Source organism: Phodopus roborovskii, unplaced genomic scaffold, assembly GCF_943737965.1.
Source record: "Phodopus roborovskii unplaced genomic scaffold, PHOROB, whole genome shotgun sequence".
NCBI classification, from domain to species: domain Eukaryota; kingdom Metazoa; phylum Chordata; class Mammalia; order Rodentia; family Cricetidae; genus Phodopus; species Phodopus roborovskii.
In genome coordinates this window covers 13059961-13077342 of record NW_026125052.1, presented here as the reverse complement: position 1 = coordinate 13077342, position 17382 = coordinate 13059961, and the positions used below count along the sequence as shown (strand labels likewise).

At 52.0% G+C, this 17382-nt stretch overlaps 1 protein-coding gene across 8 annotated transcripts in view; it reads right to left on the bottom strand.

Moving 5' to 3' along the window:
* The window catches only part of Arhgap23 (Rho GTPase activating protein 23), a 90921-nt gene that overhangs the window by 19415 nt on the left and 54124 nt on the right, over positions 1-17382 (bottom strand). For 6 of the 8 annotated variants that reach the window (XM_051175309.1, XM_051175298.1, XM_051175328.1 and 3 more), the window contains 9 exons: positions 14843-15157; positions 13748-13809; positions 13426-13556; positions 12235-12356; positions 11737-11892; positions 7318-7396; positions 3067-3140; positions 2746-2835; positions 1961-2086 (listed from right to left, as the gene is read on the bottom strand). In XM_051175309.1, the coding sequence (XP_051031266.1) occupies positions 1961-2086; positions 2746-2835; positions 3067-3140; positions 7318-7396; positions 11737-11892; positions 12235-12356; positions 13426-13556; positions 13748-13809; positions 14843-15157 (1155 nt within the window). The remainder of the gene's footprint in view (positions 1-1960; positions 2087-2745; positions 2836-3066; positions 3141-7317; positions 7397-11736; positions 11893-12234; positions 12357-13425; positions 13557-13747; positions 13810-14842; positions 15158-17382) is intronic. The other 2 variants (XM_051175299.1, XM_051175319.1) reach the window with 2 other exon arrangements.

The window sequence follows — 17382 nt, the reverse complement described above, 5'->3', positions numbered from 1 at the left end:
CTCCTCTTTGCCCCACAGCAGTCTTGTTCACCCTTCACTTCCCACCCTTTACCTAGAGAAGTCTGATCTAGATGCCTGGGAACCCCTTGCTGCTGGCTGCCCGAGGCTTCCCTTTGTGACAGGAACCCCTGTTGGAAGCCATTTTGACGGAAATCCCAGGAGAAGTTAATGTTACCACTAAATCCAGTGGTCACTGGCTGGGACGTTGGCTTCTACAACCTACCCCTGTCTGGGCCCTGCCACTCCTGTAGAGACCCCTTGAACTCTTAGGTGGGTGGCCTGAGGGGGCTGAAGAGGGTGGAGCCTACTCAGTGTTAAAGATGTCCCCAGGCCTGGGAGGCTGAGAAGGGAAAGACACCAGCTCAACTTTTTGTCAGCAGTGAATGAATCCCTTGGGTGGAAAGCCCAGCTGCCTCACCTTAGTGAGTCACTCATGGCTGACTCATTCACTTAGCAAACAGAGCGTTCACCACCCATACCCTAGGCTAGGCATTGAGACAGACATGCACACACACACATACACACTCCGATGCACACACACATGCACATGCACGCGCGCGCACACACACACTGAGGCACAGACACTGCCTCTGGGAAAACTGACCGGATGAGGGCCTCCTTTCTCTCTAAAGATTACTGTCCCAACGCAGGTGTTGACCTCAGGGTTCCAGCAACTTCTCCAGAAACCACACAGCCAGAAGCCGTGCTTCCCTATCATGGCTCCCCTTGTGGGAGTCTCTGGGAACCCCAGTGCTTGAGAACAAAATCCTGCCAGGCCAGCAGTTGTATCTCCAGGGGGCCAGTCCCATGCTGGGTGGAGAGTGGGTCACAGTCACCCCCCCCTTGCAGCCATGGCCCTGACCTAGGGTGAAGGACGGATAAGCAGGTGATAGTCAGCATGGTCTCCTTCCCAGGCCAGAAGCTGCCTCTGGGCAGTCAGCCCTGGCCGGAAGGAGTGAGGCGGTAGGGAGGGGAGCACAGGGTTGTGTAGACAGACTTGTTTGAAATCCTAGAGGTGCTACTTTTTGGTGTGTGGCCTTCTGCAAGGCATCACCTCTGAGCCCTGGTTTCATCTATAAAGTGGGGTAACAGGGCTCCCTTCCTAGATCAATGGCTAGCCCTACTCCTGCAGACGAGGACTCTGGGTCCACACTCTGGCTGCCACAGGTTGGTAAGGAGGTAATCTTTTGATTCATAAAATCATCCTGAGCCCCCAAAAGAAGGTGGGCTTCAGAGGCTAGAGGCCTCTATCGCCCTCTGCTGGCCACTATGGTTTCTTCACCTTTCCTAGGCAAAACCAAGAACCTACCAGAGAGGTTCTCAACCTATGGATCATGACCCTTTCTTGGGGGTCACCTAAGACCATCAGAAAACACACATATTTACATTATGAATCATAACTGTAGCATAAATTACAGTTATGAAGTAGCAACAGAAATAATTTTATGGTTGGTTACCACAATATGAGGAACATGAGTTTCAGCATTAGTAAGGCTGAGAACCACTGATGTAGCAGAATATAGGGGGCTCCTTGGACCCTCTAGGAGTCAGAAGGGATATGAGGCAGGGACTTGCATCAGAGCACCTTGGAGGATGTGGCCTTGGTCCTGGCTTCATGCCCTGTACCATCTGTGCCCCCTGACCCAAGGACCTATGGGTGACAACCAAATCACACACCTGTGTGCTTAGGCCACCTCTACTGCAACAACTTCCTGAGGCCCCTCTGCAGCTAGTCGCCAGCCCCGCTGCACTATCTCTGCCCCTCTCCGACACTCCTTCAGTCTTGTTCCTCTACTAAGGACTTGCAAGCAATGCTGTTTTGCCTTGATGGCAGCATGTCATTGCTGAAGGCCATGCGTCTCCTCAAGGTGCTACTGCAAGCATCTTGGGGCACCCAGGCTAGGCAGGGGTGGAGCCTGGTCTCGGGCTTCCAGGATGAAAGCACACAAAGGGCACTCACATGCTGGATCAGCGTCTCCACGATTTTGTAGCGGTCTGGCATGTGGGTTACCATGTCTGTCATGTTGTCTTCAGATGTCCTTACCAGCGTTGGTCCGAAGACCAGCGCCAGGTTCCGGGGTTCCATCTGCATTGAGGAGGGAAAAGTCCACAGGATCATTGCTTTGAGCATGACCTCCAGTACCCTTCACCCTTCCTTCACTCCAGGTCAGCTGAGACCACCATCCCCAACCCTGATGTGTCCTGAGATTAGGGGCTGAACACCCCACATGGGCCCAGAGAGGTTTGCCAAGTAAAGCACAAGCCAGATGTTTAGCCTCTCTCATTTCCAGGCCTGGCAGCCATGATCAGTGCCCACCTCATACACCCGTCCAGGGTAGCCCTAGGTTAGTGATAGTAGTGGAGATTCCAGTGTGGGAGACATGGGAGAGTCTAGGGTAGTCTAGAACAAGGAGGAATCCCGTCATTCCTCTCTTTTTCTCCACTGCAGAACCAAAAGACAGAAAGAACTGGAGGAGAAGATGTAGTAGAGCGAAGGGACAGGAGCTGGATCAGAGGGCAGATGCCTCCCTGCATGGGGGAGGGTGGCTCTTGACCTCTACATGGCCTTCAGCAACTCAGCAGCTGACTCTATGAGGGAATGGCGGCCCCACCGCAGGCTGGGGCGCTGGCCCAGTGTGGTCGGAAAAGAATAGCCTTAGGAAGAGGAAGGGCTCAAACCACACCAAGGAAGCACGAATTCCGTGCACCTAGTGCTTCCAGGCTCCACCAGGGGGCGACACACACCTTGTTTTTCTCCGAGTGGTCAGCGATGGTCTTGAGATGGCCCACGAGGAATTTGAGCGTCTCATAGTAGTGTCCCGGAAGATCCCGGATCTAGAGGAAGGGAGGAGGGAAAGGACCAGGCTGTGGCATCTCCAATCCGGCCTCCACCATGCTCCAGGGACACTCCCACTGCCCCACCGCAGGGAGCTGGAATCCACCTTCCAACCCCCTTCCTTGGTGCAGATGGGGAAACTGAGGCTATCAGTAGAGAAAGGCTTCTCCGAAGCCTCTGGGGGATGGCACCAGGCTGCCCCTCCTGCCTGACAGGGCTTCTGTCCTCACCAGCTTCCTCAGGGTCTTCATCCTCTCCCTGGAGTCTTCTATCCGATTGGCCTCGATGAAGTCGTTGTATTTGTCTAGAACACAGGAGAGACCCTCAGAGGTGGGAGGCAGGCAGCTGAGAGTCCCAGCCAGGAGGGGAGGGCATTGCTGTTTTCCAAGTGGCCATGTGGGAAGACTAGAGTTTTCCCCTGATCTTTGCAAAGGTCCCCACCCGTGTCTTCAGGTCAGTAGGTAAGAAAAAAAGGAAGCTGGCCTTCAGACACCTCACCTGCCTCAACTTGAGTCCCCAGCTCCTGAGGTTCCCAAAGATGCCCCGGGAACTTTAATAGTGAAGGTAATAGGTAAGCCCTTTTCCCCGTGCTCCTTGGGGCTGCAGCCTCCATCAGGTTAGTTGGGATGGAATTCTCAGCAATGTAGCATGGCCAGGCCCTCAGTACCATCCCCAACACCATCAAAATAGAAAACACAGTTCATCCAGATGAGCCATGTACAAGGACTGCCAAGAATACGGTTTAGGGCTGGGACATAGCTCAGCGGGGGAAGTGCTTGCTGTACCAGCATGAGGACCAGGGTTTTGATCCACAGCACCATATAAAAAGCTCACTGTGTTGGGGCTGGAGAGATGGCTCAGAGGTTTAGAGTACTGGCTGCTCTTTCAGAGGTCCAGTTCAATTCCCAGCACTCACACAGAAGCTCACAACTGTCTATAATGGGTACTGATGCCCACTTCTGTAGGTAGGCAGCATGCAGACAAGGCACCCATATTCATAAAATGAACAAATAAATAAATCTTAAAAAAAAAAAAAAAGAAAAAGCTGGGTGGTGGTGGCACATTGTCATTAATCCCAGCACTAGTGAGGCAGAGGCAGGTGGATCTCTGAGTTTGAGACCAACCTGGTCTACACAGCTAGTTCCAGGAAGGCCAGGGCTACACAGAGAAACTCTGCACCCCCCCCCCAAAAGTTACCGTGGCAGCCTGCCTTGTCACCCCTGTAGTGGGAGAGGGGTTAGGAAGATCCCTGGAGTTCACTGGCTAGTCATTCTAGACAACTGGCAAGCCCCAGACTCAGTGTCTCCAGAAATAAGGTGCAGAGTGATAGAGGAAGACACCAGATGTCAACCACTGACTTTTGAAGATGCACACATGGGCAGTGAGAAGGACTAGGACTCCAGTGGGGACACAGCAGTGGGGACAGGCAATGAGGAACAAGGGTGTGGGCATGCCCACATGCCTGGGACCAGTGAGTGTCCGTTTCTACCTCACACAAGCCTGTAAGCTGTCCTTTGACCTTGACATGAATGGCTGACATGCTTGTGTGCTCCTTTCCCTAACTAACTAACTAACTAACTAACTAAATAAATAAATAAATAAATAAATAAATAAATGTAATAATTTTGAAAAGATCAAAGGCAAGCTGGGCATGCTGGCTCATGTCTATAATCTCAACACCCAGGAGGCTGAGGCAGGAAGATTTCCCTAAGTCTGAGGCCAGCCTAAATTAGTAAGAACCTATCTCAAAAGGAGGCAAAAAAAATCACAGGGGAAAATATTTTTACAATCATAAGGCCTAAACATGAGATATCCAACCCAATAAACAAAGAGTGTTTAGGCGCTTAAAAATAGTGTTTTCTCTGGGCATTGGTGGTGCACGCCTTTGATGTCAGCACTCGGGGGGTGGGGGGTGGGGGGGGAGTGGTGTCAGAGGCAGGCAGATCTCTGTGAGTTCAAGGCCATCCTGGTGTACAGAGTGAGTTTAGGACAGCCAAGGCTACACTGAGAAACCCTATTTCAAAAAACAAAAAGAGGAAGAAATAATAGTAATAATAATTTTGAAGATTTTAAAAACTGTTTCCAGTTTCTAGACTGAAAAGTCCAAGGGAAATGGCAGCTTCCCTTGTGGTTGTGATGGTATAACCCTTAATCCCAGCATCTAGAAGGCTGAAGCAGGATTGCTTCAAGTACGGTGTTATCCTGGGGTACAAGACCTTATCTAAGGAAAAAGTAAAGAGGCAGGGAGAGGAGGCTGCAGTAAATAGATGCAAAATCAACAAAGTTAATGCATATCACATACAAAAAATTTGTTCCCACAAATCAAGAGGAAAAAGATGACCCAACACAATATGTAAGTATAGGTGCAGGGTATGAAGAAACAATTACAGAAGAGACAGAAAAAGCTAATAAACGAAAAGAGGCCGACACTCCCTAGAAATGGGGGCAATACAATGAAATCATAATGAGATACCATCCCCTCCTACTGATCAGTAACAGCTTCAAACACTAAGAAAGCCAGTGGAGTGCATGCCCAGCATTAGCAAGGCCTTGTGTTTGATGCCCACACTGCAAAAAAGGAAAAAAAAATAAGCAAACAGGGTGTGGTGCTATGATGAGAGGGATATCATTCTGTATGCTGCGAGTATTATTGCTTTTATTGGTTTGGCCAATGTCCAGGCAGGATAGAGCCAGGTGGGAAATCCAAACAAAGATTTGGAGAGAAAGAAGGCAGAGTCAGGGAGATGCCTTGTAGCTGCCGGAGAAGCAAGATGTGAGGTAACAAGCCACCAGCCTCGTAGTAAAATATAATGAGTCGATTTAATTGTGAGAGCTAGTCAGTAATATGCCTGAGCCATTGGCCAAATGATTGTAATTGATATTAAGCCATTGAGTATTTATTCGAGAACTGACAAACCTCCATTTACAGTAGTACCTACCTGCCTGTAATTCCACATACTGAGGAGGCGGAGGCAAGAGACAATCAGATATTCAAAGCCAGTCTGAGTAACCTATTGTCTCAAGTGAAATAGTAAGGGTGACAGGATGGCTCGGCGGGTGAAAGCACTTGTTGCAGCCACACTGTAACTCCAGTTCCAGGGGATCTAGAGCCCGAGTCTAACCTCAGGCACAGGCAGACACACACGCAGGCAAATCCACACACATAAAACAAATCAATTAAATGAACAGAAAGTGAAATAAAGTAGGAAGACTGATGAGATGGCTTGGTCACTTAGACATCTGCTGCCAAGCCTGACGATCAGAGTTCAATCCCCGAAACCGATAGGTTGGCAGGGGAGAACCAACTCCTCCTGCAAGTCACCTTCTCATCTTCACACACAAACCTGCCCCAACTCCCACAAAAAAGTAAAATAAAACGAGTAAAACTAAAACATCAAAAATGAATGAAACTCTATCGAAAAGTATGTCAGAGACACACTTGCTTGTGCTACTAATGGGAATATAAACTCAGCCTCCTCAGAGTGCAAGCCACACCAGCTCTCACGGGGAGACGCTGACTTACCACTCCACATCTAAGCATCCACCTACAGAACAGATCCAGTCCTGTAAGGACAGATTCAAGGAAGCCACGGAGGGTTTGAGGGTGATCCAAACACCCTCCAGCAGAGGAGCGATCAGAGACAGCATAGGCTAGAGATCCACTTTTATGTGTATGGGTGTTTTGTCTCACTCACAGCATAAGGGTCAGGAAAGAAACATAACAGCATGGCAGAATTGGTTTGCTGTCTGTTTGTGATTTTTGTTTTGGTTTGGAGTCTCTGAAACAGGGTCTCTCTATGTAGCCCTGGCTGTCCTGGAACTAAAATAGATCAAGCTGGCCTCCAACTCTGAGATCTGCCTGCCTTTGCCTTCTGAGTGTTGGGACAAGGTGTGTGCCACCACGTCTAGCTTGTGATTTTATTTTTGAGGCGTATTTCTATTTATACTCTGTATGCGGCCGAGGCTAGCCTCAAAAGCATCCTCCTCCTACCCCAGCCTCCTGAATGCTGGTATGAAGGGCATGCACGGCTCTACCCTCTCAAGCTGTTAGTAACATGCAACAGTCCGTGGGCTAGAGGTGGGTTTGTGGTCAGAAGCCCGCGGTGGGACACTGGCCATGACACTTCTGGGCCGGGTGACCTCCATGCTTGGGCCCATGAAGGAGTTTGATAACAGTCCCTTTTGGGGGAACCATCAGAGGGAGCAGAGCTAGGCTACAGTGAAAGGTCAGAGGGTGGCCACGACCTCAAGGAGGGAGATCAGAGTGACAGGACTGACTGCATAGGCTTCATGCTCTGCACACACAGATTTCTTTGGTGTTTTTAAAGAATATAATAAAAATAAATACATATAAAATAAAACCCAAATTAAAACCAACAGCTGTGGGGGGGGGGGAGAATATGTGTATGGCCGGGAGTGGAGGAGAGAGGCGTGGGTGGCGTGTCCCTCTCTCTCACCTCCCCCTTCCACTCACTACTCACCATCAGTGAAGAGGGGCTCCGGCAGCTTTCGGAAGAAAGCCTTGAGCAGGCTGCTGATCACATTGAGGTCCTGCCAGCGCTAAGGAGAAGCACAGAAGTCAGGACACAGTATGCTCATCCCACGCGCCCATGTCCCCACCTCCAATCCTAGGACCAGCCAGGCCACTCAAGGTGTCCAGGCCTTCATGTCTGTCCACAACACATCCTTGACTCCTGCCAGCCCAGTGGGCTCAATACTGCCGACCACAAAAAAGCAAAAGGACCCAAGTGTGGGGGACAGAAGTGAGGGGAGCTGCCCCACTTGAGCATGCCCTGAACATATGCAGTGTATCCACAAGTGCCAGGGTCAGCCCTGAGCCTCAGACCCCCATCTTCACCCATAGCCTCGGTGTCCACAGCTCAGGCCTCACATGCTGCCCCTACTGGGACTCTTCACCTCGCCCTTCACTGGCCCCTCACCCTGCCTCGATCCCAAAGCCACAGATGCTACTACCCAGTTGGTCATCTGCACCACCTCCAACTTCCTTCCAGTGCTTGTTTCCTTGTTTGTCACTGTTTCCCGTGAGGCAATGCGTCGAGAGGGGCGATTTTGTCCCCCAGGATTGTCTGGCAGTATCTGGGTCTTTTCCCATTTTCATATGTGTGTGTATGCATGTATGCATGTGTGTGGGAGTGTGCATGGTTCACACATGTGGAGACCTGATTATTCTCTATCCATCTTCCTCCTCATTCAATGAAGCAGGTCTTTCAATCAAACCAGCACTTTTAATCCCAGAGCTTGGAAGGCAGAGGCAGGCAGAGCTCTGTAAATTCGAGACCAGCCTAGTCTAACAGAGTGAATTCCAGGACAGCCATAGCTACACAGAGAAACCCTGTCTCAGGAAAAAAAAAAAATGTTGCTTATTACTAGTGTGTTTGGGTGTGTGCACACGTGGAGATCTGAGAACATGGTTTGGGAATCAGCTCTCCTTCCTCTGTGGGCTCTGGGTGAGTCAAACTCATCATCGGGCTGTCCTGGTGGCAAGCACTTTCACTCAGATTTTTCTCCAGTCAGGCCATTTTGATTTTCACAACTGGGTAGAGGGAACACTACACACAGGGATGGATAAAGGCTAGGGACCAGGGATGGTACTAAATGTCCTCCAGTACAATACAAAAGCACACACACACACACACACACACACACACACACACACACACACACACGCATCAATCCATAATTTGCCCCAAATGGCCAAGTGAGCTAGGGTAGAGAAACTGCTCTTGGGGTCAAGGCCATGATGGGGAAACCCATAGAAACAGCTCACTGACTCTGGACTGACAGTGAGGAACCTGCATAGGTCCAAACCAGGCTCTCTGAATGCAGGCGACAGTGGATGGCTTGAGCAGGTTGTGGGGCAACTGGCAATGGGACCAGGACCTATCCCTAGTGCATGAACTGGCTTTTTGGAGCTCATTTCCAACGGAGAAATACCTTGCTGAGCCTAGACACAGGGGGGAGGTCTTGGTCCTGCCTCGATGTGGTGATAGGACAGACTCTGTTGACTCCCATGAGAAGTATTACCCTCTGTGAGGAGTGGATGGGGGGGCAGGAGGAGGGGAGGGAGGGGAACTGGGATTGGTATATAATAATAATAACAAAGAAGGAGGAGGAGGAGGAGGAAGAAAAAGCTACTCTAATAGAGAAGGAACCACCAGGTCATTCTGTCCACCAGAGGGCACTAACACCCTACATGCTGTAGCTAGGAGGGAGGCTTAGCTACCCTGCTGGGAACCACTCAGAACTGCCTAGAAAGCAAGGGAACTTGGGCAACAGAAGACAGCCCTATGCACACTCATCACAAAGAGCCTCAGCTTAATGCCCGAGGGTCCCCAGTGTCACCCTCTCCACAGGCTCCACACAGCACCACTGACTTCCCACACATCCTAAAGCAACCATGATGCCTACAACAAACTGCACAGCCAGCACAGTGGGCATGCCTGCTTGACCCTGGGTCAGGCCAGCCATCCCTCCAGCTCTTCTCCCTGGCTAAGGTGAGGTGCTGTGCTTCACTGCAGGCTGACGGGGCTGGAGTAGCTCCTACATGCCTTTCTCCATTCCTCACCTCCTCCCAGCCCCGAGGCCTGAGCACTCATTTCCCAGCTGCCGAACCTGAGACCTCTCAGCTCAGCCTCTGGTCTCTGTGACAGTGTCTCCGCCCCCACCCCAACCCCCCAGCCTCCTAAGAGTCCTGCCCTTTTGTCCTTCCAAGCTGGTGTCAGTCTGCCTTTTCCCAGACAGCAGACGCTTGGTCGCAGGCTGTCCCATGACCCCTGAGGATACTGTCAACCCATATAGGTGATGTACAATCACCCCAAATCCAACGCGGCTATGATCTGACTCATTTCTTCCCCCACCCTTCCTGCTTCAGCTTCTCCTCAAGCCACCCCCTTCCTCATGCAGCCGCTAGCTCTCTCTTCTAGTCTCTGCCCCTCTTTTCTCCCTCTCTCTGCCTCTACTTACCCAGGGCTCGCTGTAGCATTCTGACCGTCAGTGACACACACACACACACACACACACACACACACACACAGGGCCTGCTGTGGTGTCCTGACCCTCAGTCTCTCTCTCTCTCTCTCTCTCTCTCTCACACACACACACACACACACACACACACACACAGGGCCTGCTGTGGTGTCCTGACCCTCAGTCTCTCTCTCTCTCTCTCTCTCTCTCTCTCTCTCTCTCTCACACACACACACACAGGACCTGCTGTGGTGTCCTGACCCTCAGTCTCTCTCTCTCTCTCTCTCTCTCTCTCTCTCTCTCTCACACACACACACACACACACACACACACACACACACAGGGCCTGCTGTGGTGTCCTGACCCTCAGTCTCTCTCTCTCTCTCTCTCTCTCTCTCTCTCTCTCACACACACACACACACACACACACACACACTTCTTCCCTACACTATACCCTCACTCTCCACTCACAGTTGTCTTTCTCAGCATCATTCCCATACTCTTGGCTGTGCTTCCCCAGTTAAGAACAACCCAAAGTCCCCTACTGTCCTTTGGCTCAAGGTCAAAGGCTTCAAGAACACATCACATGCCCTGGGCCTTACCATCCGCACCCCCAAACGCAGACGGTGTGTCCACCTTTTGTCCAACCCTCAAGCACTTCCATGAGTTTTGAACATTGCTATCATTCCCCACTAGAGCTACCCACCTACTCTTCTACACTTCAGGAACTCTGGCGGCTGCTCCTACTTCAGCCCTCAGCAGTCTCCTCCCCCTCTTATACACAAGCCCTTGATGGCAGATCACTCTTTACTTTGTCCTTGATGTCACATCTATTTGTCGTCTCTCCCCATCTCCCAAAGACACAACTACTCTGCCACAGGGTCTATGGTGCGTCACTAGCCAGATTCATGGCTCCTGCTCAAAGCGTTTTTCAGTAGAGCCCCTTTGGTCAAATAAAAACTTACACAGAAATCCAAGGGAGGCCAGTGAGGGATGGTTCAACGGGCAGAGGGATTGGCTGCCAAGCCTGATGACCTGGGTCCAATCAATCCCCAGGACCCACATGGTGGAAGGAAGGAGCCAACTCCCACAAGTTGTCCTCTGACCTCTACACACGTGCCATGGCATACATAGTACATGTGAGCCCCTCAACACATAAATACATGGATGTGAAAAAGGTCTAAGGTAACATTCAGTGCAAAGCAGGGTGACCCTTGCCCTAGCAAAGGAAGCAGGCCTTGACCTGAGTGCTGCCCCTCAGAGCTCCTCTGGGAACCTTCAAGCTCTAGGAATGACTTGGGAACTTCCAGCTCTTTGTATAGGCTTTTCTCAGCATCTGCCTCCTTTTCCAGGCTACAGCCTTGGTGACCAGCCGCCCCAAGAGCATGGTACAACCTCTTCCTCCAGGCCAGGGCTCTGTGGACCTCAGTGACCCATGCACTCCAGCCAGCATCCCATTTTTGTCCATCCTGGTGCTAAAGACTGTGGGGGGGGCAGGCTGAGGGGGTGGCCTGAAATGCTCACTAGCTGGCAAGTGTTCAGCCCCCCTCTGCCCGTATTTGACTTTAACTGAGTGAACAACTAAGCACTCGTGTAAAACTGTCACTCAGCCCGGAGGACAGCTGCCCTGCTGGAGGCATATATCTTAGACGACAGAGGCAGGAACATCAGCCTGGGCTACATACAAGACCCTCTCTGAAAAACAAAACACCTGCCTCTGTCTCAGTACCCATCTGCGCAGGGTCGCATCTCTTTTTGGGCCAACCTTGGGGAGATGCCCACTAGGGCTGGCTGACCAGGCAGGCTTTCTCCTGCCACCTGGATGCTCTGGCCCAATGGTGAGTATATCATAGCGTATATAGTGAGTGCAACATGACAGTCCATGGGCCTCTACCAGCCTGTGTCACTCCTACCTCATCCTGCAGGTTGATGTCACTGGGCCCACGGTTGAGCTGCTCCTGCAGGCTAGACACGACTGCATTGTTGCCAGGTACTCGGTAAATGCCAGTGGATTCTAGCCCCCGTGCCTCCACAATACGACAACAGGCAGCCACGATCAGGGGGACACGCTGGGGGCACAGAGAGGGGAGAGGGGTTAGGATCTGGTGGAAGTTGTAGGAGACTAATGCAGGAGTACAAAGGTGAGAGCCGCTGTAAGGACACCCAAGGCGATGAAGCCCTTCCCGCCCCCTCCTAAGGGTCAGAACTAACAGAAGCACTTCACTGACTGAGAAGGTACAAGCCAGGCTGGGCCTCAGTTCAGTAGGCCCTCTGCAGGACTCAGGGACCCCCTCTTTGAGTTGGCCACCAGGCTGTGTGTATGAGGAATGAGCTGGTGCCATATCCCTATAGCTCTGGTCCCCAACTTGGCCTTCTATGTACTGCCTACTTCAAGCACTGCAGAGACCCACCTGGTTCTCAGTGGCAGGCTGGCACTCCTCCAACCGGATCCCAAATGCCCTTGGGGCAGCCTTCTTGTTCTTCTTGATAATGTTGATACCCCAGGGGGTTTTGGGAGCTGCAGCACTGTCTTCTGGAATGAACAGTGGCAAAGAGAACTAGGATCAGCTGGAGGAGCCCAGAGGGCCCCACACAATGCCACACCCACACCCTAGGACACAGGGACTGTATCCATCGAGAGAAGGATTAAAAGATGAGGTAGTTAGCCCCCAAGAAGGAGTTCATAGCTCTATAAGGGTTGTTGGTGGCCTTGAGAACTAACCCATCAATCAAGTGGCAGTGTGTTGCACATTTTGGCATGATCAAAGGAAACACTTTCTTTAAAAAAAAAAAAGTTTTTAAAATTTAAAATAATTCTCTGTGAGTTTGAGGTCAGTCTGATCCACAAAGTGAATTCCAAGACAGCTAAAACTGTTACACAGAGAAACCCTGTTTTGAAAAACCAGGGGGGAAAATCACTAAGATATTTATATATACATATATATATAAATATACATACATACATACATACACATACATACATACATATATACATATGAAGCTAGGCAGTGGTGGCACACACCTTTAATCCCAGCACTCAGGAGGCACAGGCAGGTGGATCTCTGTGAATTCAAGGCCAGCCTGATCTACAGAATGAGTTCCAGGACAGGCTCCAAAGCTACAAAGAAAGCCTGTCTCAACAAAAATTATGTGTATATGTACGGGTTGTGTGTGTATGTGTATGTCTGTGTGTGGGTGTGCACCAATGCAGGAGCTCATAGATGTCAGAGGTGTTGGATCTCCCAAAGCTGGAGCTAGAGGTAGCTGTGAGCTCTGAGAACCCAACTCAGGCCTCTCAGGAGCAGAAAGTGCTCTTAGCCATTGAGCCATCTCTCCAGCTCAGGAAGTGCTTCCTAATAGTCCAGAGTACAAAGATGGATGCTGCCTGCAGAGTGAATCCTCTCATTCCCAAAGGACACAAGCAGAGACTAGAGGACCATCCAACAAGAATGCTGTGGAAGGCGATTGGGATCCAGAAGCTTGCAGTCCTGAAACCTTGAGGCTCCAGACCCTTGTAGGCTCACACTTAGAGTAGACATGAGAAATAACCCTGAACACACACTGCCCAGCACAAGCACACACAGGGCACCCAGCCCTCCTACCCTTGCTTCCTGCAGGTTGGTCCTGAGTCCTGAGTCCTCGGACTGCAGTCTGCTTGAGGAATTCAGACTTGAGGCCTCCCAGGCCCCGAGAGCCTTTAGGGGAGGAATCGGCTTTGGGCCCAGAGCTATGGCTGCAGAGGTAAAAAGGAAGAGAGGAAGTGTCTTCATTTGGGGCTATCCAGCATGCCACTCTCACTGGCCTCCATCCCCTCCAGCTAGAGACAATTTCCCCAGGCCTGTCTGAGGACCTCCCTGGCTGTGAACTCCTAACCCTGTAGGATGTCCTCCCCACCACAGGCTACTCCTAGAGAACAGGCCTTACCTCACTTTCCGATAATCATTAAGCTTCTTGCTGATCAGAGCTTGGTTGGCACAGCCGGGGTCCTGCAGCAGGGGAGGAGAGAAAAGGCACATCAGTGCCCCCGGGCCACATCCACCAGAGCTCCTCCCTGGTCCCTGCCTCAGCCTTGCCTCTATCCACCAGGTGGACAGCATGGACCCTGGATGGACAAAGGCCAGGGCTGGACTCCCTGGCCGCTGGGTGACTTTGGGTAAGCCACCTAACATCTCTGAGCCTCAGTCACCTCAGCAATAACTCTGGGGTTGGGTGCAGAGCTGTGAAGCTCCTCTCGGGCCTGTCAGGTACGGAGGGCACAACCAGGACACGCAGCTACTATAGTAACTAAGGAGAAAACTTGGCCAAGCCTCCAGAACAGGAAACCCAGGCTCCCCAGGAGGGGAAGACACCGTCAGCGAAAGGGCTTGTCCTCAGAAAGAGGGCTGTCCAGGTGCCACCTGGGCGGAGCCTCCAAGCCCAGGACTGTACCCCTTTCTGCACAGGTATGTCAAGTGACGACTGGCCATATCAAACCAAGAGGAGACATCGGTAATTCCCAGGAGAGATGGCATTTTTTTTTTTAAAGCTATCTCCAAATCACTTGGCCTAACCCTAAGCACCTGTTGCCAAAGGCTAAACCCTCTGGTTAAGGTCAGTGTGACTGTCCCCCAATTTATTACACCACTGGGCAGGACAGATCATTGTGCAACCCACTCCATGGAGGGTGTCTACTGTCCTGACAAAGGCTATGGCTGCCCTGGAGCTGACCTCTCTGGGCCAGAGCTTGCCCAAGGCAGTCCCAACAATAACAGTAATTACTGTCATTACTGCAGATGTTATTGAGTCTGCTGGTCACTGGACCCTGAGGATGCCAGCTGCCCTGTAGTCACTGGGTATGTGTCTGTTCTCACACCCAAACCCAGGTAGGCAGTCCCAAGGTGAACTCTCAATAGCTGTTTTCCAGGAGAGGGAGTGAGGCTCAGAGTGGCCACCCTAGGTCACAGCAGCTAAGAAGAGGCCTGCCCTGCCCTGCCCCTGCCTTGCCCTGGTGGCCCGCTGGGCACAAGCCCAGGGCCTCACCTCGCCCTCGGCCCTGCTGTTCTCCCGGATCGCTCTGATCCAGCCCAGCATGTCATCCCGATCCTCAGCCTGAAAGAGATATTCACAGAAGTCAGCGGTGGTCAGCCGGAACACGTGCCTCCTCTTGGTCTCGCTGTAGGAGATGTCCACCAGGCAGGAGCCGATGCAGACGGGCGCCGCCTCGTCCTCACCTGCGGCCGCCGCAGCCCCCGCAGCCGCCGGCCCGGGCTCCCTCCGCTCCTTGCTCAACGAGAGCGAGCGTGCCCGCAGCACAGCATAGACACGCTTCCACTGGCGCAGGCCGCCGCCCGCTTTCTGCAGGGAGACACAGGATGGGAGAGACAGGGCAGCGATGAGAGCCAGGCCTGCCACGGGTCTGCCCGAGACTGAGAAGCAGCAGCCCATGGACCACAGAGGAGACGGACCCCAGCCCATCCCACCACCCACATACATCTGGACAGCCTCCAGGCAACAGCCCAATGCTGGGCCTCAGTCCACTTTCCCACACCTCTCGATGTACCACTCTGATGCCCAAGATGCCAACCTCTTCCCACTTTAAATGCCAGCATTGCCAGGCAGGCTGGAAGAGGCTGGAAGGAGCAGGGGCCCCAGCCAGCACTGAGCCCTTACATAAAATCTCACCCAGCCATCCACCCCTGTGCATACCCTGCCTCGCTTGTCACCCTCAATAAAAACTGATGGTCAACCAGGCATTGGTGGCACAGGCCTTTAGTCCCAGCACTTGGGAGGCAGAGGCAGGCAGATCTTTGTGAGTTCGAGACCAGCCTGGTCTGCAAGAGCTAGTTCCAGGACAGCCTTCAAAGCCACAGAGAAACCCTGTCTCAAATAAATAAATAAATAATAAAAGTAAAAAGTGGTGGTCAGGAGCTGCCCTCCCCATGCCTTGGCTCTACCTCAGACTCTACAAAGGGTGTACTGCTTGGAAGTCATTCTCAGGCTCACCTGGGCCCATCATGTCCCCAAAGTCAGTGGCTGTTTCTGGCCCTTGTCTCACTACTCCACTGCAGCATTTGACACAGGCAGCCTCTGCTTTTTGTTGCTGTTGTTTGTTTGTTTGTTTCTCTGTGTAGCTCTGGCTTTCCTGGAGCTCACTATGTGGACCAGGCTGGCCTCCAACTCGGAGATCACCTGCCTCTGCTGGTATTGGTATTAAAAGCATATGCCATCATGCCTGGCCTCTCTTTCCCTTCCAATGCCTCTTTGACATGTGAGACCCATGTTCTGGGTTTCCTTTCAATCTCTCTGTCTCTCTCTTGGACCCCTTCATAGTTTTTCATTCATGCTCTGTATCTGTGGTTCATTTTATTTTATCCCATTTTTAATTTCATGTGTGTCAGGGTTTTATCTGCATGTCTGTGCACCATATATGTGTTCAGAGCCTGCGGAAGTCAGATCCTCTAGACCTGAAGTTTCAGATGGTTGTGAGCTGTCATGTGTGTGCTGGGAACCAAGCCTGGACCCTCTGTAAGAGAAACATGTGCTCTGAACCACTGAGCCACGTCCCCAGCCCAATATGTAGTTCTTTCTTACCCAGGGCGAACTGCCACTTGGAGACATTTGTCTGGAGACATGGTGGAAGGGAGAGGTGTGCTTAGCAGACGGTAGCCAAGGATGGCACTGGCCACCCACCTATCCAGACGGCACCCCACAGGATGCATCAACCATCCACCTATCCAGACAGCACCCCACAGGATGCATCAACCACCCACCTATCCAGACAGCACCCCACAGGATGCATCAACCATCCACCTATGCAGACGGCACCCCACAGCATCAGTCCTGGCTCAACAGACAACAGAGAGCAAGGAGGAGACCTGCCTGGCATGACGAGGCCTCAGGGCTTTGTCCTGAGCAACCCTCACCCTGCACACCTCCTGCAGGGACACTATGCACACCTGTGGCTTTAAACAGTTGGCTGCTGATGGCAACTCCCAACTTGTACAGTGCCAGCCTGCAGTAGGCACCAGCCCAACCTTGAATGGCTCATAGCCGGCTCAGCAACAACCTCCCCCATTTGCATGTCACATGGGTAGGCCCCATGCTCTATGCTCACTGCAGTGCATGTGTCTCTGCCCTCAAACCTGTTCTCTCCACCCTCATATCACCTTTCCCATCTCAGTCAATCCGCCCAGTTGCCCGAAACCTGGGAGTTGCCCTTGACACCCAGCTCATCAGAGTCAACTCCCCTGCTTTCAGAGTACCACCTGTCCCCACCTAGAATGCTGCCACCCTGCCTGCCTCATTGACTTCTCTCACCTGGGCAACAGCACCCACCTTCCCAGCCCCCGTCACCTTGGCCCTCCAGATGGGGGCCCCATCATCATTGCTACAGTGAAAGAGCTTACCTCTCCTCTGTGCAGCCCCCTGAACCTAACAGAAGGGCCTGAGGTCCCTTTATAACCCTCTCCAGACTCATCACCCTGCTGTTGCCTACCAGTGACTGGCCACAGCCTTCTGTTCTCAGGGCCTGTGCACTAACTATTCTCCTGTGGCCTGTCTTCTCTCTTTCTCTCTCTCTC